Source organism: Staurois parvus, unplaced genomic scaffold, assembly GCF_062004578.1.
Source record: "Staurois parvus isolate SC_StPar_1 unplaced genomic scaffold, SC_StPar_1.0 ptg000414l, whole genome shotgun sequence".
Classification (NCBI taxonomy): Eukaryota; Metazoa; Chordata; class Amphibia; order Anura; family Ranidae; genus Staurois; species Staurois parvus.
The window spans coordinates 1,070,621-1,096,439 of NW_028318210.1; the positions used below are offsets into that span (position 1 = coordinate 1,070,621).

At 39.7% G+C, this 25,819-nt stretch overlaps 1 protein-coding gene across 1 annotated transcript in view; it reads right to left on the reverse strand.

Moving 5' to 3' along the window:
• Window positions 1–1,936: 1,936 nt before the first annotated feature.
• The window catches only part of LOC149454918 (deubiquitinase DESI2-like), a 139,536-nt gene continuing 115,653 nt past the window's right edge, over window positions 1,937–25,819 (reverse strand). The window contains exons 3-5 of the mRNA XM_089686836.1: window positions 22,117–22,210; window positions 12,148–12,289; window positions 1,937–6,198 (exon numbers count right to left, since the gene is read on the reverse strand). Coding sequence (XP_089542962.1) covers window positions 5,938–6,198; window positions 12,148–12,289; window positions 22,117–22,210 — 497 coding nt within the window. The 3' untranslated portion in view covers window positions 1,937–5,937. The remainder of the gene's footprint in view (window positions 6,199–12,147; window positions 12,290–22,116; window positions 22,211–25,819) is intronic.

The following is a 25,819-nucleotide window of genomic DNA, read 5'->3' on the forward strand; positions in this document are numbered from 1 at the left end:
ATGGGACTGGCATTTAAAGAAACAAACAAAAAATCAGGCAAAAAATCAAAAGACATAAAGGAATTTCATAATAAATTCTGTATTCCAAGGAATTATACAATACATCCTGAATCAATATCGCAGATCCAATCTCCATCTTGAACAAAAGATGTATTGTACGATGACACCTCCTTCCTGAAACCAATCATCAAGCTGTCCTTTGTGTACAAAACCTGAAAAAGAGTGTAAGGGTGCCAATGGCATCATGGGTATGAATATAGCCATGAGGCCTACAGCTGACCAATTGGATGTATACTTAAGAGCAACGTTTGCACCATTTAGTAGTCCAGCCTGTTAGGTATGGAACCTTCCAAAGACCATCAACAGTCAATAACTGAAACACAAGTTTGCAAAATATAAATACTAGAAAATTTGAGTGCATACAAATATGGACTTTGTATATATATATATATATAAAAAACATCCAGCATAGATCAAAAAAACTTCCTACTTACACCCAGATATGTGTTACATAATAAATAGATCCTCCTTTTGGTCTGGTTCACCACTTCTAGATCATAGAGCAAGAATCATAGCTGGCAAGAATCAAATATTGTCATTCATGTGTACATCACCCAGGTGATACATGTAAGCCAGGGAGAGAATTCATCCACTTGTAGTTTTTTAATACATCCAAGGAAGGATCCAATAGAGTAATCAGGGGTAAGTTGTTAATGGAATCCCAAAGTGATCCCAAAGTTCCAAAACTAAAAATGTTAAAAACTGGAAAAAGAAGGAACAAAAACAAAATAAAGTATAAAAATAACATGTGTAGCTAGCCATGTCACCGCTTTGGGTAAAACATGTTTTGTCAGCACTAATGGTGATTTTCTCAAGCAGTGTGGTGAAGAATATTAGAATATATAAGCTCCTAATGGTGCCCAGGAGGAGAGGATGCCGAATGTGTCACATCCAGGACCGGACCTACGTCACTGGAACTGGAAGTGTATCCATAACAATGATGTAACAACACCAAGGCCAGATATGGTGTCTCCCAGCAACCACCATATCTTATAGTTCTTAATTTTACAGGAGAAATATGAACGATGGTACATTAGCATCTTCTATTTTGGGGTAGATTAAGTGTTTTTTCCTATATACACCACTAGTGCTTCAATACTACTTAATCAGCCCAAGATATCAGACAGATTATTTATCAGTCAGCTGGTTGCAGAAAAAAGCCTACAAAAGTCATTATACAAACTCCAGTTCTGATTGCCCTAAAAACATCACTTTCTCTAGTGGTTGTTCTTCCTTTTGCACTCCATTTTTCTTGGATCATACAGAATACTTTAAGCACATCAAAGATACTACACATTTCTCAAAGACTTTTTGTTTCCTCTTATTCTACTCTTTTATTGTTACTGTTTCATGTATACAACTTTATACAAATCGGTTGTTTAAAAGCAATGAACATAAAGAAATAAATGACTGATTTAACAGCAGATAAGAATGGATGATAGAGGTTTTCAGCACCTCTTTACAGAAAACATTTTCTTCCCAGTCCTTATAAAATTGTTTGGTGTTCAAGTGTGGTCAGCACTAAAGAGAATCTGTAAATCATATAAAATGTTTTGACATCATCTGAAGTCTTTTCAAGAAAGAGAAGTTCAAAAACCAACCAGAACAGTCGGGGCTGATGTGCACAATTAAAACAATTCAAAATCTGTCTTTTTACCTATAGATGTCTTGGTGATTTATTTTTTTACATTAAGTATTTTTAGAAAAACATGAAAATTAGAATGCATATAGGGTTACATATTTGCTCTTTGAAACAGATTATGCACTTTGCCTCTGTGCAGAAGTTTCCTGTAATAAATACAAGTCTTTGCAGCTCTCTTTCTTTGCACAAGGTGACTGGTCTTGTATCCGCCCCTCCTGTAGTTTTCTTTTTCTGGGGGGGGGGTCCCTTAGGGTCCCACCCACAGCTCTGCTCTTTGCACAGGCTGTGTTCATGTTAGCCCTTCTTTTATACACTAATATCTGGGTTTGTAAATGCATTTGATGCACACAAAGCACATTTTTACGCTATTGAAAAATGTACAGTATTTCAATGAAAATGTTTGTTCTTAGAGTTCAGCTGTAATACTTACCTGTTGCAAAGCTAAGCTGGCTAAAAAATCTTCTGCATCTGACGCAGTTCCAGTTGTGTCAGACGTCTGGTCCCCTCTGTTCTTGCTATGTGGTTTCATCTGCCACACAGAGCACAACGAGGTACAAGCATCTGACACTCCTGAATCTGTCAGATCCAGAAGATTTTTTTATACTGCACAATGCTACAAGGCATGGAGGAGCTCAGCTATGAGGAAAGATTGGAGGAACTAAATTGAGGAAAGATTAGAGGAACTGAATTTATTTTCTCTTGAGAAGAGGAGATTAAGGGGGGATATGATCAACATGTATAAATACATCAGTGATTCATATAGTGAACTCGGTGTAGAGCTATTCACCCTGAGGTCATCACAGAGGACAAGGGGGCGCTCTTTACGTCTGGAGGAAAAGAAATTTAATCTCAAAACACAGAAATGTTTCTTCCCAGTTAGAGCTGTGAAAATGTGGAATAGACTCCCTCAAGAGTTGGTTCTGGCCAGCTCAGTGGATTGCTTCAAAAAAGGCCTGGATTCTTTCTTAGATACACAGAATATAACTGGATACTAACATTTATAGGTAAAGTTGATCCAGGGAATATCCAATTGCCTCTTGGGGGATCAGGAAGGAATTTTTTCCCAGCAGGTGCAAATTGGATCACGCTTTGCTGGGATTTTTTTTTTGCCTTCCTCTGGATCAACTGTGGGTATAGAATTATAACTTTTTTTTTTCTATGGTTGAACTGGATGGACTTTTGTCTTTTTTCAGCCAGACTATGTAACTATGTAATGCAAGAGTTTGAATATCAGTGGCTGAGGCAGTGGGGCAGGTAAGTATTAATTATTTTCTAAACAGGCTTTTTTTTCCTATTTTTTTAATGTTTATCTAGCGACAGATTCACTCTAAGAACTAAAACGACAGACATTATAATTTTATCCAAATTTACTGTTTATGTAAGAATACTTCACATTCATAAGGAACCAGCTGCTATGCTAAGATACTGTGGGTGTTTACATATTTTTATTAAGAACTGTTATTATTTCTCTTCAGCGACCAATCAGCATCAGACCTGCCCTTAAAATATAAATTTGTTTGGTATGGGGAAATAAACAGTCCTTAGTAAGAACACATTGGGGTTAATTTACTAGAACAGGAAAGTGCAAAATCTGGTGCAGCTGTCCATGGTAGCCAATCACCTTCTAACTTCAACTTGTTCATTTAAGCTTTGACAAAAAACTGGAAGCTGATTGGTTTCTATGCAGAGCTGCACCAGATTTTAAACTGTTCAGTTTTATGATCAACCCAATTGATTAATTGAGTCCCTGTATGTTTTAATGATGTCACGGGTTTCCACACTTGTCTTTGAAATGTCACTTTAGTCTTGATGTATAATCTAAAACGTCATAACAGACAGTATATGTAGGCTTTAAATAGCAGCACTTGGTGTATTTTCCTGAGCTCTAAGTGCACCAGGAAACAGTACATTACACTGAATGGCCTGATACACTTGAATGCTTGGTGAAGTATTCACTCTGCTTTGTGGCACATCAAAATCAGTGCTATTCAACTCATCCCTCTGTTATCATGTGTCAATTGTAATTATTCATTGTTCAAGTAGAGGAAGAAGCCCTTGAGGTCATATCGCCAACGTGGGAGAATATACCAAGTAAGAGAATAAACAGTTTGTTTAAAGACTACTGTGATATCTCAATGGCAGATGCCCTTTATTCTGTTAGAAACTTTAACTCCTGTCTTATTAGCCTAAAATTGAAGCTGCCACTCTTCCACTCACAGGCCAATTGCTAGTTCACTGAAAATACATGTTCTAGTGAAGACAGTAAAGAGAATCTGTCCCTTTGCCCATTTAGGAAAAAGTGACAGTGTCTTGAAAGCCCACCCCAACCCACTCATACACACCTCCCTGCCACTCCATCGAGGCCCTCGCAAAATATCCTGTGCTTCTGGGTATAGTGGAGTACATGACCTCTCTTCAGGATGAAGTGCTTGCACCTTATGTGAGGAGGGCACCTCAATCCCTTTGTGAAGATCTGACATCATCCAATATGGACCTTACACATGGTTTGACCCCTGGCTTCAATGTAGGAAAAGAAGAGTTGCGGAGCATAGGAAAGGTGAGTCTGATGATAAGTAAAGAGCAACTTTCAAGAAACACTAGCACTTTGTGACAGAGTTGTATATGGAAGCTTCCATTAGTTTTTCAGAGACACACTTGCTCCTTACCATCAGACTCAAACACTTCGATCCTCTAAAGATCATGTGTCCTCCTGACCCACAGTCATTCCTACTGTGTGGCCTAGATGGGCTGGGTGCACTATTCTCACCTTAACTACTGTAGCTGATTCTCATGAATCACTGAGTTGGTATCCAAGAAACATGGAAGGAACATATTTCAGCATTCTGTATTTTCATGTTTTGATAGAATCATCTAATTCAAAGGCTACAATTTAAGTAGCAAGATATTACTATTTAAAAGTTTGGCTTCCTTTAAGTGTGTGTAGAATTTGCATTTAAAGCAAATACACCCCAACACTAAACTCCAGAAGAAAATCTAGCCACTGTGGTGCTGACTGGTACCAATAACATGTAAATGCATTTTTCAGAGCACCTGGCAGCCCCTGAATCTCAGGGATACCTACAGAATGTAGCTTCCTGCTTTGGAAATTTCAGCACCGTGGAGCACCTCCAGCAATTTCCACAGTGCAGTTGGTTACTGAGGTTATGCATTGCATAGTGGGTGTACGGATCAGGTCAGTCTTTTGAGTTTGCTTGCCTTATGTACCCAAAATTAGGAAAGCCCTGGGGTAGGATAGGATTATAAAGTGACTGGAACTGATCAGCACCTGGAGGTCCCTTATCGTCTTTTGAATGATTAGTTTTGGGGGTTGCATAAAGTTATAGGGATACTTTGAATTGAGACTTCTGCCAAAATGTTTTTTTTTGGTTTTGGATGGTGCAGGGAAGGGTAAGAACCTCTGCTGGGATTTCATTTTCTATCAGGCCTCATTGGGGATATTTCCTCAAACTTTTTGTCCTGGTAGCAACATTGTCATGCAGTGAGGGAAACCTCCAATGGGGACACAGTCAACTATAAAAATCTGTTAGGAGCTTCAGACATCCTATACTCTACTGTTTATTGATGTCTATATCCCTTTTTTAGATTTTCTCTTCACTCACTATCCTGCTGACCCATTGTCACAAGGATAGGAGGTAAGTAGAAATCATCCAAATGGGGTAAAGATAACAATAAAAGCTAATCGAGGTTATAAACCTTTTCCACGCTATCCAAAACTAAAAACACATTTTGGCTTGAGATATACTTTTAATAATAAATGAAAAAACAACACTATAAATGCAATTCTATGCCTCCCACCAATGATTCAACCTAAATTATGTCACACCCCACTTACAACAAATGTTTGAAATATACTGTATACAGTATATTCTGTCCAAACAGGTCATGCTCTTTAAGCCTTGTCCTTTTTTGATGAAGCTCTTTTAGTTATGGTGTCCAGGAATGAAGACAGTCCAACCAAAGTCAAAAGATACCAATGGAAATTGTAAAGTTGGTGTTTGTTACATTCCTTAGAAATTCTGTTTAAAGAAAATGTAAATTTTTTGCATAACTATGATCCAAAGAATCCCCATGAAGAAGGAAAACAATAAAAAAAAGGAATAAAATAATAGGAAAAAAGTTGAATGAAAAATGTTGCTGTTTTCTTGAGTTGGAATTAAAGTTATACTCTCCCTTGGAGAATGAAAACTATTAGTCTGTGAAGGTCACAATGTAATTTAAACTCTTGTGTGTCTACAGGTTCGTGAAGCCCCAGTGGGGGCAGTCGATGTTGCTGGTGCGGCAACACCTGATGTGGAAGGAGAGTCTTCATCTGTGGTTTCTCCGTGGTCCTCTCTTTGAAGACCAAGGGTGATATGACTCTGTAGGGCTGCTGGTGTTAGCCATTCTTTTGGAAGGCAGCTCTGAAGAAAAGGGATACAGGAGCTGAAGTAAGCTAGACGATTCACCCACCGGGGAATTTCTTTTCCGCACAACATCTAAACATACAAGGACAACAGTGTTAAAACTGATGAAGAAACTTAATTGTATGGAATCAAACATTTGTATAATGTGCAATGTCTTAACAAGCTCTGTAATCTGGTTCTGGTGCAGAACTATTTTTCTGTAGAAGATGAAAGATCAACTCCCGGATAGGCAAATATTTTTTAAATACAAGAGACATTTGTATTGTTTCTTGAATCTTGGTGTGCATTGTGTATTTTTTCCAGATCTGTGCAGTAATCCAGTGTGAAACATATCCACTGTAATCAAGACTAGCCACTGCTACTTTCTTTTCTTGTGCAGGGTGACAGGTCTTGCCAGGACAGGTATGCGCCCCTCCTTTCCCCCTGTAATTTTCTGCAGCAAACTGTTATGGGTGGACCTTTTGGGTTCCTCCCACTTCTCTGCCCTCTGTACAGGCTATGTACAGCACAGCGATGATGTCACTGCGACTTTTGCAAGGTTATATCTGGGTTTGCAAAGACATTTGGGGCACACAAAGTTGATTTTTATCCTTTAAGAAAATAGTTGAATTAACATTTTTGTTCCTGGAGTTCAACTTTAACTGAAAAGCCAAAAAATACTCTGAAACATATATTTGTGTTTGTTTTCCCAGATGAACCACATTCCCAGTGACATCACACATGTATGTGGCATCATGGAAGTGGCTCTTTTTCTGTGGCACTGCATATATGCATGCCTTTCGTTTGTGCTGGGAGAATGCAACATGGCCCTGACAGCTCACAATCTAGGAATAATGAGGAAGGACCAGCTTCTAATCACATGATCACTGTGATAGCTTGTGATTGGCTATCACAATGATCAATAGTTTTAGAACCCTCCCCATCTCTTTCTCCTCTGTGAGAAGAAAGAGACACATTGTATAGTTTTTCCCTCTCAAGTGGAGAAATCTGGAAAAAAAAAGTATGCTAACTAGTTCCTGAGGTACGTACTGTATATATGCGGCCTCTTGGTGGGTGGGCTTAAACGCTGAGAAGCCGCATATATGCATCAATCTAAACATATTGCATCTAATGCATACATGCATCGGGATCATCTGATCATTTGCTGTGACTGCAAATCACAGCGGTAACACGATTGGAATGTCTGCCTCCACCTCCCAGAAGGGCTTAGAAGAATAAACAAATAGACAAAAAACAAGATCGTACCCTGCTCTACATTGGTCTCAGTGTGTTTCAGGTAGGATTAAACAAACCAGGAGATGGTTATTAAAGTAGAACAAGAATAAGGGAGGGTTATAACCCGTCAGATTTTTTGTCACCATCTGTGTTCCATTCACTTCCTGTCTGATATCCAAACAGGAAGGGAGAGGAAAAGCTTTGCAAATTAACCATTTGCCCTCCAGAGGATTTACACCCCTTCTTGACCAGGCCATTTTTTTAGTTACGGAGCTGTATTACTGACAATTGCGCAATCATGCAATACCGTACCCAGATAGAATTTAAGTCATTTTTTTCCCACGAATTTAGTTTTCTTTAGGTGGTATTTGATCGCCTGTGCGTTTTTTATTTTTTTGCACTATAAGCAAAAAAAGACTGACAATTTTGAGAAAAAAACTATATTTTTTACTTTTTGCTATTAAACATTTCCAGTAATAAAAATTGAAAAATCGAATTTCGGCATAAATTTAGGCCAAAAAAAATCCCAATACGTGTAAATGAATTGATTTATATTTTTTTTCCCCTGCTAGTAATGGCGTCGATCAGCGACTTTTAGCGGGACTGCTGCGGACATTCTGACACGAGGGGAACTAACTTGGTGTCACTGACATCCTCAGTGACACCAATACAGTGATCAGTGTAACAATCATGCACATAGGGAGAGGCGCGGTTCTCCATTTTGCTCCAAACGTCTGCATTTTGGTATTTCTCTTAAACTCCTATGCAACTACCTGAGGGGGGGAGGTGTAACAATCGTGCACACCAGAGCCAGACACAATCCTTATTTTGTTAAGAATCCTTCATGGTTTTCCCTCATTTCCTCCCTCCCTCAGGAATGCGTTCAGTGTACGGTGCTAGTCCCCTGCCTTTATACAATCCTTTTACCAAATAAAGCTATTGGGTTCTGTTGTAAGAGACACCCCGTTGACTTTGGGTAGAAATAAGCTGTTATGCTTTGTGTGTGGTGAGAGAATGAGAGATCTGCCCTGCGTTTAACATTACTGCAGAGTCTCCTGCCATGAAAACAACGAAACTTGCAGTCGAGACAAAGAAAATCATCCTGGAGCTCATAAGCCTTGAAGCTGCTTAACCCAAGGCGTTTTGGCAAGTGCTCATCTACCTAAACTTCTTTCTGTTACCTTTTTGCTGTGCTGTGGTTCTCTGTATATTTATATATATATATATATATATATATATATATATTCTGGTTGCATTTTTTTCCTGTAAATATTTTTATTGCACCCCTTTGACCTTTTAGTAATAAATCTTACTTTCTGAAAGTGTTGAACTGTTTCTATAGCTCTTTAATGTAACTTATGAATCCCTGCCGCTGAAGAGTGCTACTATGAGTGTTTAACCCTCTGTATAACCTGTCTGCGGAGATAGCGGTATACTGACAATTAACCAATCATCCTAGTGTATTGCTGGAGCTCCCTCTTTCTCAGTACAAAAAGGAGGTGGTGGCAGTGTGAAGGGTTAATTGTGTAATTAACCTGACCCACTAACAAATGCTCCCAGGCTGCAGGTACATCGATTGTGGTCCAGTTAGCTGGAAAATCGTTGTGCAGGGTGCAGCTGGGCGTGGCCTTGTTACGCACGTGACATCGCAGTTTCAGATTGGCTAGTCCTTCAGTCACGAATTTTGTGAGAAGGTCAGGGGTCTGATGCCGCGCCCATCACAATCAGTGCTAAAAAACAGCACTGACACTGTACTATTGACTCTGGGCAGGAAGCGGTTAATGTGAGGGGCGATCAAAGGGTTAACTGTGTGTAGGGAGTGTTTTACTAGGTGGTGGGGGGTGTGCTTTACTGTAAGTACACTGCTGTGCACAGCCATCCCAAACAGTGTGCCTGAGCTGACAGGGAGGAAGACTGTTTGTACACAAAACATTCTGCTTCCCCATCGGTGATTGTTGGTAATCACCGGGGCCCGGCGGGTAATCGGGTAATTCGCGTGGGCTGCGAATGGTGGCACGGGTAGGGAGCACACGTGCCTCGCTCGTGCCCCCCTACCAGGAACTGCAAAGTCACATTTATATACGTGATTTTGGGCACCATGCCGTCATTTAGCAGTATATCTGCTATACAGTGGCGGGTAAGTGGTTAAGAAAATTCCTTGGGGCCCCCCAGGTCACCAGAACTAGTGTCCCCATTAGAAGATGTCCCCTCTATTACTTTTCTGAGGACAACCCAAAATGTGGGATTTTCTTTTACTTTCTTTTTCAATTATAAAGGTAAAGAGGACATATAGAGAAGGTGAATCTCCCTAACGGGGGAACAGACGGCAATGAAAACTGACAGGGGTTCTAATCCCTCTCCACTCTGTCCAAAACTACAAAATTTCTGATTATTGGGAGAGCCTCATGATCAGGAGTTTGGAGCTCAAGAGATTGGGGGGAAAAAAGTGCAACTCTTAAAGAGACACATTTAATTTCTCGGCCACCATCCCTTCTATTACTCTCACTGTCCGGAGTTGCAGGCAGCATCTGGAGCATTATATCTGGTGGAGAAGAGTAAAGGAGATTTACAGAGATTCTGGAGTTTACATGTAGATATCCCTGTTGCAGATACACAAGCGATGCATGCCAACCATGAGAATGGAAGGCATGTAAATCTGGTGAGTGCATACATAAGGGAAGGCATTTGTTAAGAGCAAGTGGTGTTTTTGTCTGGGAATACTTGAAGATTGCTACACTGAAAGAGATATTCACGTCTCACAATGGACTTCATTTTTACACACTAATTAATTGATGTATGTCACATGATTGTTTTGTTTCTTGTTGACCACTGGAATATTTATGCTCATTTATTTATGCACGATATATTTGATTCAAAGTGGCAGCAGTGCTTGTTAGTCACAATTTTATGTGAGTTATTGTATTAATTTAATGCACGCATTCAGCGCAAGTGGTTTTTTTGGTTGTGTTTGTCTAAAAAAAAGTTTTGTCTTTAGGTATACTTTAACATTTCTTATCAAATGAAGGCACAATTTATGCTGAAAAAAAAACAAGATATAATTCATCTGAATACGCTGAGTAGTTGCAAACATACTGTATGTACAGCTGTACTAACAAGGTTGCAAAACTGGGTTCAGGCGTTGCGCTCCTGTATGACCTTTACCATTAAAGTGTTACTAGACTCAAACATTTATTTTTATTAAAAATACTCACCTGCAATTCTACTGCACAGAGCATCCCCGATCCTCCTCTTCTCGGGTCCCCCGTCCCCCCGTCTTGGCTCCTCCTCTCCTTTGTGTGTTCCCATAGCTGTGCTCCATAGACTTACACAGTGCCCCACCCCCCACTTCCACCTCACTGCATTTGATTGACAGCAGCAGGAGCCAATTATTCCTGTTGCTGCTCGAGTCCTGTGTGAGGCGGAAGAGAGGAGAGAATAGATGCAGCCATGCACAGCGCTGGATGTGTTCTCCCCTCTCTTCACACAGGGAAGGGGAGCAGAGAAATAGAAAAAATGTTTTACCATAATGCAAGAAATGCAGTAAGGTAAAAAAAAGTGTCACTTTAACCTGTTCCCGCCCGGCCTATAGAAGAATGACAGCCGAGTGGGACACTCATCGATCCGGATGGGTGTCATATGCCATCCTCCTGGATCTCTGCCTTCACACACCCGTGGGGCCACGCTGCGGCAAGATCTGTCCATACGATACAGCTGATGACCGAACTGTGTACCAGCCCATTGCTGGAACCATGTGACTTCTGTGACCAATCATGGCTTTCTTTCATGCCATCCGTTGTGTACAATTGTGTTGTTAGCTGTGATTGGTCACAGTGATCACATGTACAGACTGGGCCAATCACAGCCCATATGTGTCATATGATTAGCTGTGGCCAATCACAGCTAATCACAACAAAAAAGACTGAATGAATCAATTTCATTCAGTTAAATGCTTGCTTATAGCAGTGAAATTCCCTGCTTTAGGCAATAAAAAAAAAAAAATACTGATCACTTCCCCAGAGTAGTACAATGTTACTATGGTAACGGTATATTACTGTTGTCACAGTGTTTTATTTAAAAAAAAAACTTGCAAAAAGAGTGTCACAGCCCATGGGCATGTCAGCCTGCTGCAGAGAGGCCACTGCTTACTAGCAGAGAGCAACAGATGTCTATGGCTGCACCCTGATGTGATTTATTGACTTCAGTCTGGGTTCCCAAATTTTGTATGGCTCAAATCGCACTGCAAAAGGTATTGGTTTTTGAGCATTTGCAGGAGTATATGTACTTGTGCAAATGCTTAGGATTGGCTGTACTTGTGCAAATGCTTAGGATTGGCACCAATACCGGTACCGGTATCGGTATCAGTGTAACCCTAGTTATTGGAATGCAACTTTTTTTCAATAGTGGTTCTTTAGTTTGCTATAAATTAAAATTAAATTAATCTTATTTAGATATTTCTATTTAGAGTTGGTTTAGAAATATAGCAACTAAAGATGTGCTGTATGAAGAGGTTAATCATTTCTTTGTTTATTTGTTCCATTGTTTCATGACCGACATCAGCGAAAAGTCAGTGTGAATATTCCAAACATTGGTGCTTGCTGTGTTCAAGTCTTTCCCTTCCCTTCCATCTTTTCTACATCAGTAGCTGTCTTTTTTTTTATTTGAGATGCTATAATGTAATCACACTCCTCCAGATTTATTCAAATGAGAGAGCAAACAGGGACATGGCTGATGTGTTAACAGCACACAAAAGGAACATGAATGCAAATCAGCTTGGTACCAGGCAGGTGGGGTCACCATGTCACAGACCTCAGCTAGAGCTGCAGAGAAGTGATTGCAGTTTTTGTGCATTAAATGGTAGGCGTTGCCCTTATATTCCTTCCCTAGCTCCTCCATGATGTTATCAATGTCTTCCTCCGTGAAGTCTGTTGTACCAAGGGCAATGGCTTCCCTGTAGGAGACACAAATGACAGAATTGATAAGGAGACCCTGTGACCACCATTAAGAACAAACGTCTGCAGTACAATGTCAGCTAGATAAGGTAGAATGGACTAATTAAAGGTTCAAGGGAAATTATGATTATTTAGTTTAGACATTTAACATTTCTTAAAGTGTACCAATTCATTTCTATCAAATGATTCATCAGAAGGGTCGGCAAATCATAACTTTAGTTTTGTCTAAATATGTCCATCTGAAAATCATGCAATTCTAAAAACTAGACATTTGTGAGTAATAAATTGTATGATGCTCTGCAGACTGGACATGTCTGCAATTATATATTCAGGCAAATCCAAAAAAAAATCATTATTTTCTTAATTTGAAAAGTGAAACCTGTTAGTACATAGCAGGTTGTAAGGAAAGCCATGGAAGTAAAACATATACTAGGGATTGTTGTTAATATTTTTCCCTTTTCGATGTTCTGGGGTTTGGCTTTCAAACCAATAAATAGATCTAGAAATATATGCAGCTGACTTTGTCATAAAATCAAGTTTATTTTGTTAATACTGAGCTTGGCTCTTTCCCTCCTACCTCTCCAAGCTTACCTAATGGTTGAGATTTGCAACTTCAGCACCTATATCTCTGGATGTGCTAATCATTTATATAGATTTCACTTAACCACTTGCCCTCCAGAGGATTTACCCCCCTTCCTGACAAGGCCATTTTTTGCAATACTTTAACTGACGGTCATGCAACGCTGCACCCAAATGAAATGTACGTCCTTCTGTTCCCACAAATAGAGCTTTCTTTCGGTGGTATTTGATCGCCTCTGCGGTTTTTATTTTTTGCTCTATAAACAAAAAAGGACTGGCAATTTTGAGAAAAAAAACTGTCTTTTTTACTTTTTGCTATAAAACATCCAGTAAAAAAAATTTCAGAAATCAAATCTCATCATAAATTTAGGCCAAAATGTATTCTGCTACATGTCTTCGCTAAAAAAAAATCCTAATGCGTGTAAATTAATTGGTTTACGTGAAAGTTATAGTGTTTACAAATGGCGGTATGTATACTGGAATTTTCTTTTTCACTAGTAATGATCAATGGCGATCAGCGACTTATAGTGGGACTGCGGTGGGCATTCTGACACTGGGGGGAAACTGACTTGGTGTCACTGACATCCCCAGTGACACCAGTACAGTGATCAGTGCTATTAAAAAGCGCTGACACTGTGCTAATGACACTGAGCAGGAAGGGGTTAACATGTGGGGCAATCAAAGGGTAAACTGTGTGCTGTTTCACTGTGTGCTGTGTGTGCTTTACAGTGTAAGCACACTGCTTTGTATGGCTCTGCTATGCAAAGCCATACAAAGCAGCGTGCAGGAGCTGACAGGGGAGAGATCTGTGTTGTTTATACACAGGTCTCTCCCCTGTTGAAGATACTCGGCGATCACTGGGTGCCGGCGAGGAAGTCACAAGGAATATGGTTCCTCTATGGTTTCCTGAGTCACTGGGGCAGTGATCTGCTTGAATGCTGGCAACTCAGGTAACTCTGGTGGCCATCTTGGGTGTGGCAGAGTCTATTTAAGACATTAGCCCCTGGGATTGATGTGCGTTCGTGTGCGGGTAGTGTAGGAATAGGTCACCTGTCTGTCAGGGACAGTATTAAAATTAAACATGTGTATATTTAGAACATCATAAACCAGTACTTCCTGAAGACGATCTTTGATCGAAACACGTCGAGGTTTGATGATGCAACTTCCGACGATGTCACATCCGCACGCTGCTCCGTGGAGCGGTCAGGTCAGCGGCTTCCATCTTTGATTCACAACAAGGCTGAGTACACCAGATATCGGGCTATAGGCACTTCTCTTGTGAGTGTATATTTATATAATTACCCCCAATAAAGGTACCAAACTGTTTTACACTATGGGATATCCCCTTCTTTTTCTTCATACATGGTGATACATTTCTTTGTTACTTGCGGAGCTGTGGAAATAGCAGGTTTTTTGGAATTTGTTCTTTATATGTCACGGACCGCCCTAAGGATAGATGATCAGAGGCTAAAGGATCTGGGGACCATTGGCTTACTGGGATTGTTCCTCAAAGCGTTAATGACCACTCTAGAGATAGATGGTCATTGAATGAGGGTGAGTGTCTGTCCATGTGGGACACTTTTGTTGAGCACAATGGAGCACTGATCATGATATTGAATACAAGCTGAACACCAGAATGAGCACCTTCTTTTTTTCACTGATTATGGGACTGGCTTATGATATGTTCTAAATATACACATGTTTATGACCATGCGCGGTTCATCTGCTTTTTAATTTATTTTATTTTTTTAGAATTTTACACAAATATAGGACTGCTGTAATAGGTCTAGTTTGAGTTGCTGAGTGTGGAATATCAATAAGCACAGAAGGACTTTTTTTCTATTTACGTTATCACAGTAACAGTATTAGCAGCAGGAAAAGGTTCCAAATGGAAAGAAAAGCTTAGGGCTCACATTCCCCTTGGACATCTTCCTGTTTGGGCACAAGGCCGGGCCATATTCTGCCCCTCCAGACAGATGGGGGTTTATTTACTAAAGCTGGAGAGTCCAAAATCAGACTCCCTTCTGCATAGAAACCAATCAGCTTCTAACCTCAGCTTGTTCAATGAAGCTTTGGCAATGAAACCTGGAAGCTGATTGGTTTCTATGCAGAAGTGAGTCTGATTTTGGACTCTCCAGCTTTAGTAAATAAACCCCATGCTGTCTGTTCAGCTGATACTTGCTCTGCTACACACTGTTGGCATCCATGAGTGGTCCCGGTTGGGCCTTCTCCCTCTGGGTTTCTTGTGAACTGTTTTGCATTTACTACAATAAACGTTCTACAAATTGCACCTGGACTGTGTGTTATTGCTGCTGCACCCACCCACAAGCTCATCCCTTTCATAGACTATATGCTTGCTTCTATGACAGTTCTATTAAAATAATGCCAGTCATCAAAAGAAAGCAGTTTGAGTACTCCTGACCCACCATGTACTCCCAGGAGCTTGCAGTATGAAACTTGCATGGTTCATAATGGTACAATACATACTGTATATGTGATGGGGCAAGAGCCTTCTTGTTCTCTACTGTGTTCATTTTAGTATGTAGACTTCTATATAAGTCTGCCCTTAATAGACATTTTACATTTCTTGGACACTCCAAAAGAAAGATTTCCCTTGAAGCTCCATTCTTCTTTTGTTTTGGATGATCCTGCCAATTTTTGGAGTTTGATCTCCTCCTGTTGCATTGACCACATTATAAAATAAATGGAAATTATAAAAATAGTGGGATCCTTTCATAATGCCACCCAGGTGCTCAAGTACAGGAAGTGATGACATCTTCTCTCTCTGCATACATTCCATTCCAGAGAGAGAAAAATCCAGACACAGTTAGTAAAAGCAGCACACATTTTACAGTTAGAACACTTTAGGACACATTTAACCCCTTGATCCCCCCCAGTTAGTGTCACCGGCGACTTCAGATAGCGTTAGAGTCAGTTAGCTCCTCTCCCAGATAGCGTCAGATTGCCCGTCAGTACACCAGTAATCACATTTAATCCCTTGATTGTCAGGAACATGCTCACATAAACAATAAACCTCCATTGCTAGTATAGTGTCTGAATGGATCAATATCTTTTGATCAGATCAGCACTACACCAGCGTTCACATTAGTATAGTGTCCCCAAAAATGCAGCATTAGCAAGATCAGCCTGTGCACCTGCCAGCACCTGCATTTAGCCCCTATGCTTACCCCTCCTTCTCCCCCAGCAGGTGCAGTGTCAGTAGGTCACTGTCACTTGATACATTGCACACAAAACCGCAGTGTTTGCAGAATCAGGCCTGATATCTGCTAGCACTTGCAGGTAAATTTTGTTGGAGCGGTTCAAGCAGTCCCTGACGGCCAGGGGCTCTTTTTCCCATGTGTCACACTAGGTACGTATAAATTTAGTGGCCAAAATGTCAATGGAAAGGTACTCTAGTGAAGAGACTTACAGGATTCTGAGCATGTCAGGTGAGAGCAAAGGGGAAGACTCCCTGACACAATCAGCCTCAGAATATGAACCTGTAGAGAGCAGCGGCACCCTGACAGATAACTCAGACGATGGAGAAGAGGTCCCTGTTAAGATCAGGTATACCCAACCCTGTTCTCAGGTTGCTGAGATGTTACATTCGCATGATGACTCTCATATGCAGCAGAGTGCCAGTACTAGTGCCCCTCTACCTTTTGGTGAACTGGCGAGCACCAGTGACCTAGTACATCCTGGTCTTTCACATACCAGCACTGCAGAATCACTTGGAGTCCCATAAGTGCAGTACAAGCTGGTACGGAGGTGAGCACAAGTAGTGTCCCGCAGCCACCAAGAATTCGCACACAGGCTCGTAGAGCCCCTAGTATCCTTCAGGACGTGCTTGCAAATACCGATTGGCAGCCCACAAATTCTGCAGCACCCGTACTTCCCCTATTCACTGCCCAACCCGGAATTCAGGTGGGAACAGCAAATTTAAATACTCCCCTTGACTTTTTGGAACTACTTTTCACGGAAGATCTGTATGCATTGATTGTGGATCAAAGAAATGTATATGCACAACAGTTTATTGCCGCCAACCCAAATTCAACCCTTGGCAGACCATTCGCATTGGAAACCCATTACAGTTTCCGAATTTAAAGGATTTTTGGGCCTAACTCTCAACATGGGCATTACTAAAAGAAATGAATTGCGGTTGTATTGGTCCACAGACCCAATTCATTAAATGCCCGTGTTCTCTGCTGCCATGGCCAGGCATAGATATGAAAGCATAATGTGTTTTAACAACAACATACTCTGTCCTCCTTGGGGTGACCCTGAATTTTACCAGCTCCACAAAACACAGCCCCTTATAAATCACCTTAACCAAAAATTTGCAGATGTATATACTCACCAGCAAGACATCTGTGTTGATGAGTCCCTCATTAATGTTTTTGGCCGCCTTGCATTCAAACAGACATGGAATTAGGCATGACATCCGCTTTTTTTGGCCCTCCTGTCCTGGCCAACCTGGTCTCTGCCTCAAGGACTGCTTTCGTCGCTACCACACACTAGTGGAGTATTAGTATAGGGTACAGTACGGCACAGTTCAGGGCACATATTTACACAGGGTCTCGAAAGATGTTAGGTAGTTGAGAAACTGGTTATCGAATTTGGAGAGACCCTGCAATCTGTTTTAAAAAGTTAAAAATTAAAAAAAAAACACATAAAAAATAAAAAGTACAAATCCCCCCAAAATTAAAATTGTTAAAAACCAAAAATAGTTATATTTTTCTTGTTGTTGTCATTGTTGTTACTGTTCTACTGTTACAATTTTACTGTTACTGTTTTACTGTTTACTATTGCTGTTTTCTTTGCAGGAATGCCATTCAGCTGCAGCACCAACCTGTTTATTCTGACAGCAAGAGGAACTTGCTCTCAGAATATACATAACTCAGTGTGGACAGTGGTGTTGGATGAGATTTTTCATCCGCGGTTAAAAAAGAGCATATATGCCGAATCATGGGGGCCTGGGGTGCCCAGTGGGTAGATGGCCCCTATGCTTCGGCATATATATTTTATAATATTTTTGGCAGATTTCATGTGTGCCCATTATAAGTGGGTGGATACAGGGCGGTATATTCTAATGGTGTGCATACCACAAACTTTTTCTGACAGAGATTTCTTCTTTTCTTTTCATTCAGCCCACAGGCTGCATAAAAAAAAAAAGAACATAGCATATTCATGCAACAAGGACCAGTGGCGCACTGGTACATCACTGGACTTTGAATGATTATACCAGGATGATGCCTGCAGCTGCCCCCCTCCCCCGCTACCTTCCACAGCCTTCTTGGGCAGTCCCGTACCATTGGGGGAACCTGAGAATGCAGCCGGTGTCTCTGCCGGCTAACCATAGAGCTGATTGGAGACTGGAATGGTGCCAATCATCTCTATAATCTAAGAAATTGAAAGCTACGAGCATTTCATCACTTCAGTTTTGCAGGATATAAACAGCGCCATTTGTAAATTGGGAAAGCATCTGATCACACCGATCTTGGTGAGATTAGACAATGTAAGGGCAGAGGAGAGATCTAGAGTCTGATAGACCCCAGATTTCTCAAAAAAGAATATATGCCCATTGAAGTTATAAGGAATATTTGCATTCCTTGTGATAGCATTAAAGTGATCCAAAAAAAAAATTATAAGAAAGTGTAAAAATAATTTCAAAAATCAAAATAACTTAAAAAAAAAAAACCCTACCTCGCCCCCTCACGCACACGCACCTGGGTGCTTGAGCGTTGACCCCATGCCAGTATGTTAACAGCGGTTGCACCATGCATGTGAGGTATCACGGCAAACGTCAGATCAAGTGCAGTAATTCTAGCACTAGAACTCCTCTGTAAATCTAAAATGGTAGCTTGTAAAGGCATTTAAAGCGTTGTCTATGGATATTAAAAATGTATGAAGTTTGTCACCATTGCACGGGACATGCGCAGTTTTAAAGCATGTCATGGCTTGGTATCTATTTATTTGGCATACCATCATCTTTTATATCTTACCAAATAACTGGCCAATATATTGTGTTTTTGTGCATTAAAAGTAAAAAAAAAATTATTTTTTTCAAAATATTTGTGTCTGAAAAAATCGCTACGGGAATACTATGTGACATAGAAAAATTGCAGCACCCACTATTTTATTCATTAGGGTGTCTGCTTTAAAAAAAATATAATGTTTGGGGATTCAAAGTAGTTTCCTAGCAAAAAATACAGATTTTTTTCATGTGAACAAAAGGTGTCAGAAAAGGCTTGGTCTTTAGGTGGTTAGAAGAGTGAGTGATGTGTGGCATAAACTTCTAATGCTGGGCATAAAATGCCCCCACCTCCAAAAATGACCCCTTTTTGGAAAGTAGAACCCCAAACTATTTGCTGAGAGGCATGTTGAGTCAATAGACGAATTTATTTTTTACCCCAAGTTTTTGGGAAATGACAAAAAAATATTTTTGTTTACAAAATGTGTCACTTAAATGATTTATTGCTCACACATGCCATGGATATATGTGGAATTACACCCCAAAATACATTCTGCTACTTCTCCTGAGTATGGGGATACCACAAGTGAGAGACTTTTTGGCAGTCTAGCCAAGTACAGGACCCCAAAATCCAACAATCACCTCCAGGCTTTTAAAGGGCTTTTTATTTCCTCATCACACTTCCTGATACCTATCACAGTTTCGGAGGCCCTGAAATGCCAGGATATCACCTACCCCTCGCCCCCCCCCCCCAAATGACCCCTTTTTGGAAAGTAGACACCAAGAAATTTTATAAATAGCTTGGTGAGTATTTGCAGATCTTGTTTGTTGCCACAAGTTTTTAGAAAATGAAGAAGGAAAACAAAAACATATTTTTTAAATTTTTTTATAATATATATTTTTTTTATATTTCAAAACCTTGTGAGAAAAAATTAGATATTCAAAATACTCACCATGCCTCTTTTTAAATTCCTCAGGGTGTTTACTTTCCAAAAAGGGGTCATGGGGGGGGGGTGTTGGTGAATTTCAGGGCCTCCGAAACTGTGATAGGTAGTGAGAAAGTGAAATGAGGAAGTTACGCACCTTCGGGCTTTCAAAGGGGTCATTGGATTTCAGGCTCCTGTATGTGGCTAGGCTCCCAGAAAGTCTCACACGTGTGGTATCCCCATACTCGGTAGAAGTAGCAGAATGTCTTTTGAGGTGTAATTCCACATTTACCCATGGCTTGTGCGAGAAATATATCATTTAAGTAACAACTTTGTTTAAAAAAAAAAAATGTTTTTGTCATTTTCCAAAAATGTGTGGAAAAAAAAAATCTTCCATGGACTCAATATGCCTCTCAGCCGATAGCTTAGGGTGTCTACTTTCCTAAAAGGGGTCATTTGGTAATGTTTGTACTGTCCTGGTATTTTAGCACCTCAAGAAATGTGATGGGCAGTCAGAAAGTAAAAGCTGTGTAAATGCCATTATCTATACCATAGTTTGTAGATACTATAACTTTCACACAAAGCAATCAATATACACTTCTTGGAATGTTTTTACCAAAGACATGTAGCAGAATACATTTTGGCCTAAATTTATGACTAACGTTGAGTTTACTATATATTTTTTATAGCCAAAAGTAAAAAATATTGGTTTTTTTTCCAAATTTTTGGTCTTTTTTTGTTTATAGTGCAAAAAATAAAAAGTACACAGGTGATCAAATACCACCAAAACAAAGCTCTGTTTGTGTGAAAAAAGGACATAAATTTTGTTTGGGTACAGCATTGCATGGCCGCGCAATTACTAGTTGAAATAGTGCAGCACCAAATAGCAAAAAAAAGCCTGGTCAGGAAGAGGGGTAAATCCTCCGGAGGGCAAGTGGTTAATGATGACACTACCAAAACACAATGAAATCTTAATCAATAAAATATTTGAGTATATTATCAATCAGCCTACAGCAAATGTTTACTACACACATACAGGTTTGCATTAAGTCTTGGCATCTGTGTTTTGCATGGCCTTGTGCAATTATCACCAAAGCAGAAAGCTGGACAGGCTGGCCTCTAATCTTTATAGAATAACACAGTTGATACACAGGCAGAATATTACTCAGTAACAATAAATGGTCCAGTAATTACAATTCACCTTCAAGAAATCATTGAATACCAAAAGCAGCTGCAATATCTCCTTCTAGCACAAAGTATTTTAATACAATGCATGCCCAGTAAAAGAACTGTTGATTAAAACTGAACTACAAGCAGATAAATACACAATGGAAGAAATAAAGCAAATTATTTAGATGCTAAAAACATGACACTAAAAACCAAATAAAATGTTACAATTTTAATGTATGATAACATAAAACCATACACCAAGAATATGGTATTGTTAAAATCAACATTTAGTTACATTGGAGATTACTGTGACTTTTTTGTGAATTATTGCAGAAGCTTCCTCTCAACATGTTTCACCATAAACTGGCTTCTTCAGGAGTCTTATGAGTACTGCAAGTGTTGTTACTATCAAATAAACCAAATTCATATATCAGTACAATACACCATATTTTGATTATATTCATATGGAGAATATACAACATGAAAACTACAAAATGAGTTCTACAGGGGGCTTCATACCAAAGGGCCTTGTGCAGATCCCACCATGATCACTAATAAATCTAGTAATGAATTTAATATATATATATATATATATATATATATATATAGTTATTATTAAAGCTTGTATAAGTGTCTAAATCTCTCTTCAATAGGGTTGTGTGGACCTCTGCATAGCTCAACTAGGGAGGAAAGGGTAGCACTGTGAGGATTAAAGTACATCCTTTGGGATCAGCTAATCTCTACAATCATGATGGACCACATTTGTACATGTACACTAGCCTTAAGCCAGATAAGGTCTAGTGTTGTCAATTGTGAGCATTCTTACGGGAGGAGAAGCAGAGTGATGCCCTCATCTTTGTATTTTAGTTGTGTATTTACCTGTTAGCTTGGAATTCAATTTTAAATGTGTAGATAAGTGTAAATATTCTCTAGAACTAAACATGAAACTAAAATGCTTATGTTGATGATCTCCAATATCTTTCATGAACTTTCTGGTCTTTGAATAAAATAGATGTAGAGTTTCCATGAACTGGTTGAGCTTCACAAATTACCTTAAGGTTACTGGCTTTTACCACAACTACCACAACTACCACAACCACTACCACAACTAAGAATATGGTGACATAGCTTGCTTTGTATCAGGTGCATTAAGTGCATAAATGGCATAAATTACAATTACTTGAATTTAAATGTTTCTCCAAGTTCCACTGCGCTGCCGGGTGTAATTTCAAAAATGCCACTGAATGGGTAGGGATGTCCTCCATAGGCAAACTCTGTAAATAAACAAATACATATACTTAATAAATGTTAACCAATAATCACTTCACAATGAAGAGGTAAAAAAATGGCACTGATAGATATTGACATAGAATGTGCTGAGTCAATATTTCTCTGAACTGACTTTATTCAACTTGTTTGACATCTAAGTAGCCGTGACCGCCTAAAAGATATCTACAACTAAGAAGAAAAATGTAATATTGCAGGAAAAAATACAATGGAAAATGTGCCACTGTGCTTGTGGTCCCTCCCAGTGACTTATGTGCACCACCTCCATGGCATTGCATGGTTGCAACATCACAGGTTGCCCGTTTATTAGATAAATCCAGCAAAACAGAGCCCATCTAATTGCTTGAAGAAGTAGTCCTAGGGCACTGATGGGAAACAGAGACTCCTCCAGGCTGTAAGAATGCTGAGTGTGCCGATGACCTGGTACTCCCTCCTCAATTTTTTTTTCTGACAGAAGGAACACCTTGGCCTGGTTGGCGTCCAACACCAAAACCAGGTATTCCAGGAGCCAGAATCGGAAAGGAATTCTTGAACTTTAAATTCCACCTGAATTCCTCCAAAGTCTAAAAGATGGAAAGGTTGGACAGTTTGGAATAAGACTCCACACAGAATAGGTCATCCAGGTACCCCATGATTGGTATCTCTGGCAACAACATCTTGGCAAGGCTGTAAACTAATAAAGCTCCTGCTCTACCACAAAGTCCAAGAACTGCTGGTGGCCCTGGTAAATGTGTACATGGAGGTACAGTATGCTTCCTTGACATCTATTTTTGCCAGACAGTCCCACTGATGCTGGGATGTTACTAACAAAAAGGTCAACCTCTTTGTGAACTTGCAAATTTTGACAAAAAGTCCAATGCTTTGAGATAGATCATACTCACTCTTCTTGGGCATTGTGAGGAGGTTTGTGTAAAAATCATGGGGTCTTCCTGCATCTGAAACTGGACTCTCCACCCCCTAGGCCAAGAGTCTCTTGATGGGGCAGACATAAATCTGAGGATAAAGGCACAGGTTGAAGGCGTGTGTGACACTCTTTTTTGTGGCCTCAGGCTATCAGTTTGTGAACTCATTTGTGTGACATATTTGCTAGCCAATAGTCCACAAACTTTAAAAGTCATCCCGCACCTTAAACTTAACATGTGGTGGCCATTGTTAGGAAACCACCGGTCGAAGCCAAGATGCTAAGATTCTCTAAAAGGGATATAGTGACTTATCATTTGGCTTGCCTTCCATATATGGCCCTGCCAGGAAAAAAACCCCACAGGCTGCCCACAGGGAAAATGGACTGTGGCAGCCGACCCATGCTCTCAATGGCTGAACATAGGGTGAGTATCAAAATCTATATTATCTGGACTTTCGCCCAGTTGGTTACTTGCTTGAAGCAAAACCTAATAAACTAGGATTTCTAACTTTTAGACACCATGGTAATAGCTGGGTTGTTCCAGAGTTTGTGTCTGTATGGGGTGGGGAGGTAGAAGGGTGTGAAGGAGGCAACCAAAAGGTGTTTTGCGTGGGCTGTTTTTAGGTTTTTAGTTGAACCTAGCCCCCTACTCCTGCAGGCAGCACTATTCTCACTTGGTGATAATCTAAATCTGTGTCCTCCAGATAATGAGAGAAAAAATACTTTTGCTTCTGGCAAAGGATGTTTTCTGCAAAAACAAAGTACATGTTGATACTGTCAGTCCATGCAAATTCTTGTGTTCTGAACTAAAATTTCAAATATTATTGTCAGTTTTTCCAGCTATGATCTGTATGCTACAGCTATCCCCATGTAATAGAGATTAGGAGAGGTGGAGGTGTTTGTATTCCAAATCAGAGAAGAAGCCTAAGGTGACAACACTGGTCCTCCATAGATACAGTGTAGTGAGTAAGCGTTGTCTCCTTATCATAAGAAGTGTGGTAATGGCAGAATCACCAGATGAAAATGGACCATAAACCAGAACACAGCAATATATACAATTTGTTTTTTGGGGGAGGGGTTAGATACAAATTAACTGTTTATTGTGTACCTCTCTTCATGTACAACACAGCTACCATATTCGAGCAAAGAAATTCCAGAGAAGAAATTGCCAGCACATGAGCTCACACTTGGATCTTATCTCTTACAATACTACATACGATTAAAAATTATAATATGTCAATTAACACTGAAAAAATAGTTATTCTTGAGACGCCAACTCAGTTACTGGTGGACTTCCCTCCTTTGATTCTTTAAGAATTGGGCAGAGTGGATTACCAATTTCAACTTTAACTTATTTAGCTGCTTAGTTGAAACTTGTCTTGGAAATAATCTGGAAAATCTTGGAAAAATATCTTTTTACTTCCCTCCACCTAAAATATTTCAGTTTGTTTTTCAATTGAGTTGTATAGTTTATAGGTCACATTAAAGGTGGAAAAAGTTCTGAAATGATTTATCTTTGTCTAATTTTTTTACATCACAGAAACCTGACATTTTAACAGGGGTGTGTAGACTTTTTGCTTCCCACTGTGGTCAAAAACAAAAGGCAGTTTGACACACTAACAATTAGAAAATTGAATTAATGTTCTCAACCACTTACCTAACCCCATATAGCAGATATACTGCTACAGGGCGGCCCCTCTGCGCAAAATCACGTAACTACTTGTGATTTTACTGTTCTGGGTAGGGTGCGTGCCATTGGTTGCAGCAAATGTCAATCACCGGGTCCCGGCCAACACTCAGTGATCGCCGCTAAAGCTGTAAACAACATAGTTCTCTCTCCTGTCAGTATGGACATGCTGGTTTCTCTCTCTCTGCACAGCAGAGAGAGAGAAAGCAGCCTGTCTCCCTAGAAAAAAATCACACAGTTAACCCTTTGATTGTCCTAGATGTTATCCCCTTCCTGCCCAGTGTCATTAGTACAGTGTCAGTGCTTTTTATTAGCACTGATCACTGTTTTAGTGTAACTGGAGACGTCAGTGGCCATTAGTTCCCACCCAGTGTCAGAATGCCCACCGCAGTCCCGCTATAAGTCGCTGATTGCCACCATTACTAGTATAAAAATAAAAAAAATTCAAGTATATACCTCCATTTGTAGACATTATAACTTTCTCGTAAACCAATTAATTTACACGTATTGGGATTTTTATTAGCAAAGACATGTAGCAGAATACATTCTGGCCTAAATTTATGAGGAAATTTTATTTTTTTTATTGTTTTATTGGATATGTTTTATAGCAAAAAGTCAAAAAAGTTTTTTTCTCAAAATTGATGGTCTTTTTTTGTTTATAGCACAAAAAATTAAAAACACAGATATGATCAAATACCACCAAAAGAAAGCTCTATTTGTGGGGAAAAAATAACATAAATTTCATGTTATTGACTGTTGCATGACTGCGCAATTGTCAGTTAAAGTAACGCAGAGCAGTATCGCAAAAAATGGCCAGGTCAGGAAAGGGGATAAATCCTCTAGCGTACAAGTGGTTAACATAAAAAAAATACTAATACAAAATTCTACTAGTGTATGGGCAGCTTAATGAAAGATGATTCCTAGGTGGTTGGTTTGTGTTACTGTACAAAGGATGCTGCTTTATGAATATGTGACATAACGACTTCAGCAGAACCATATTTTCACAAG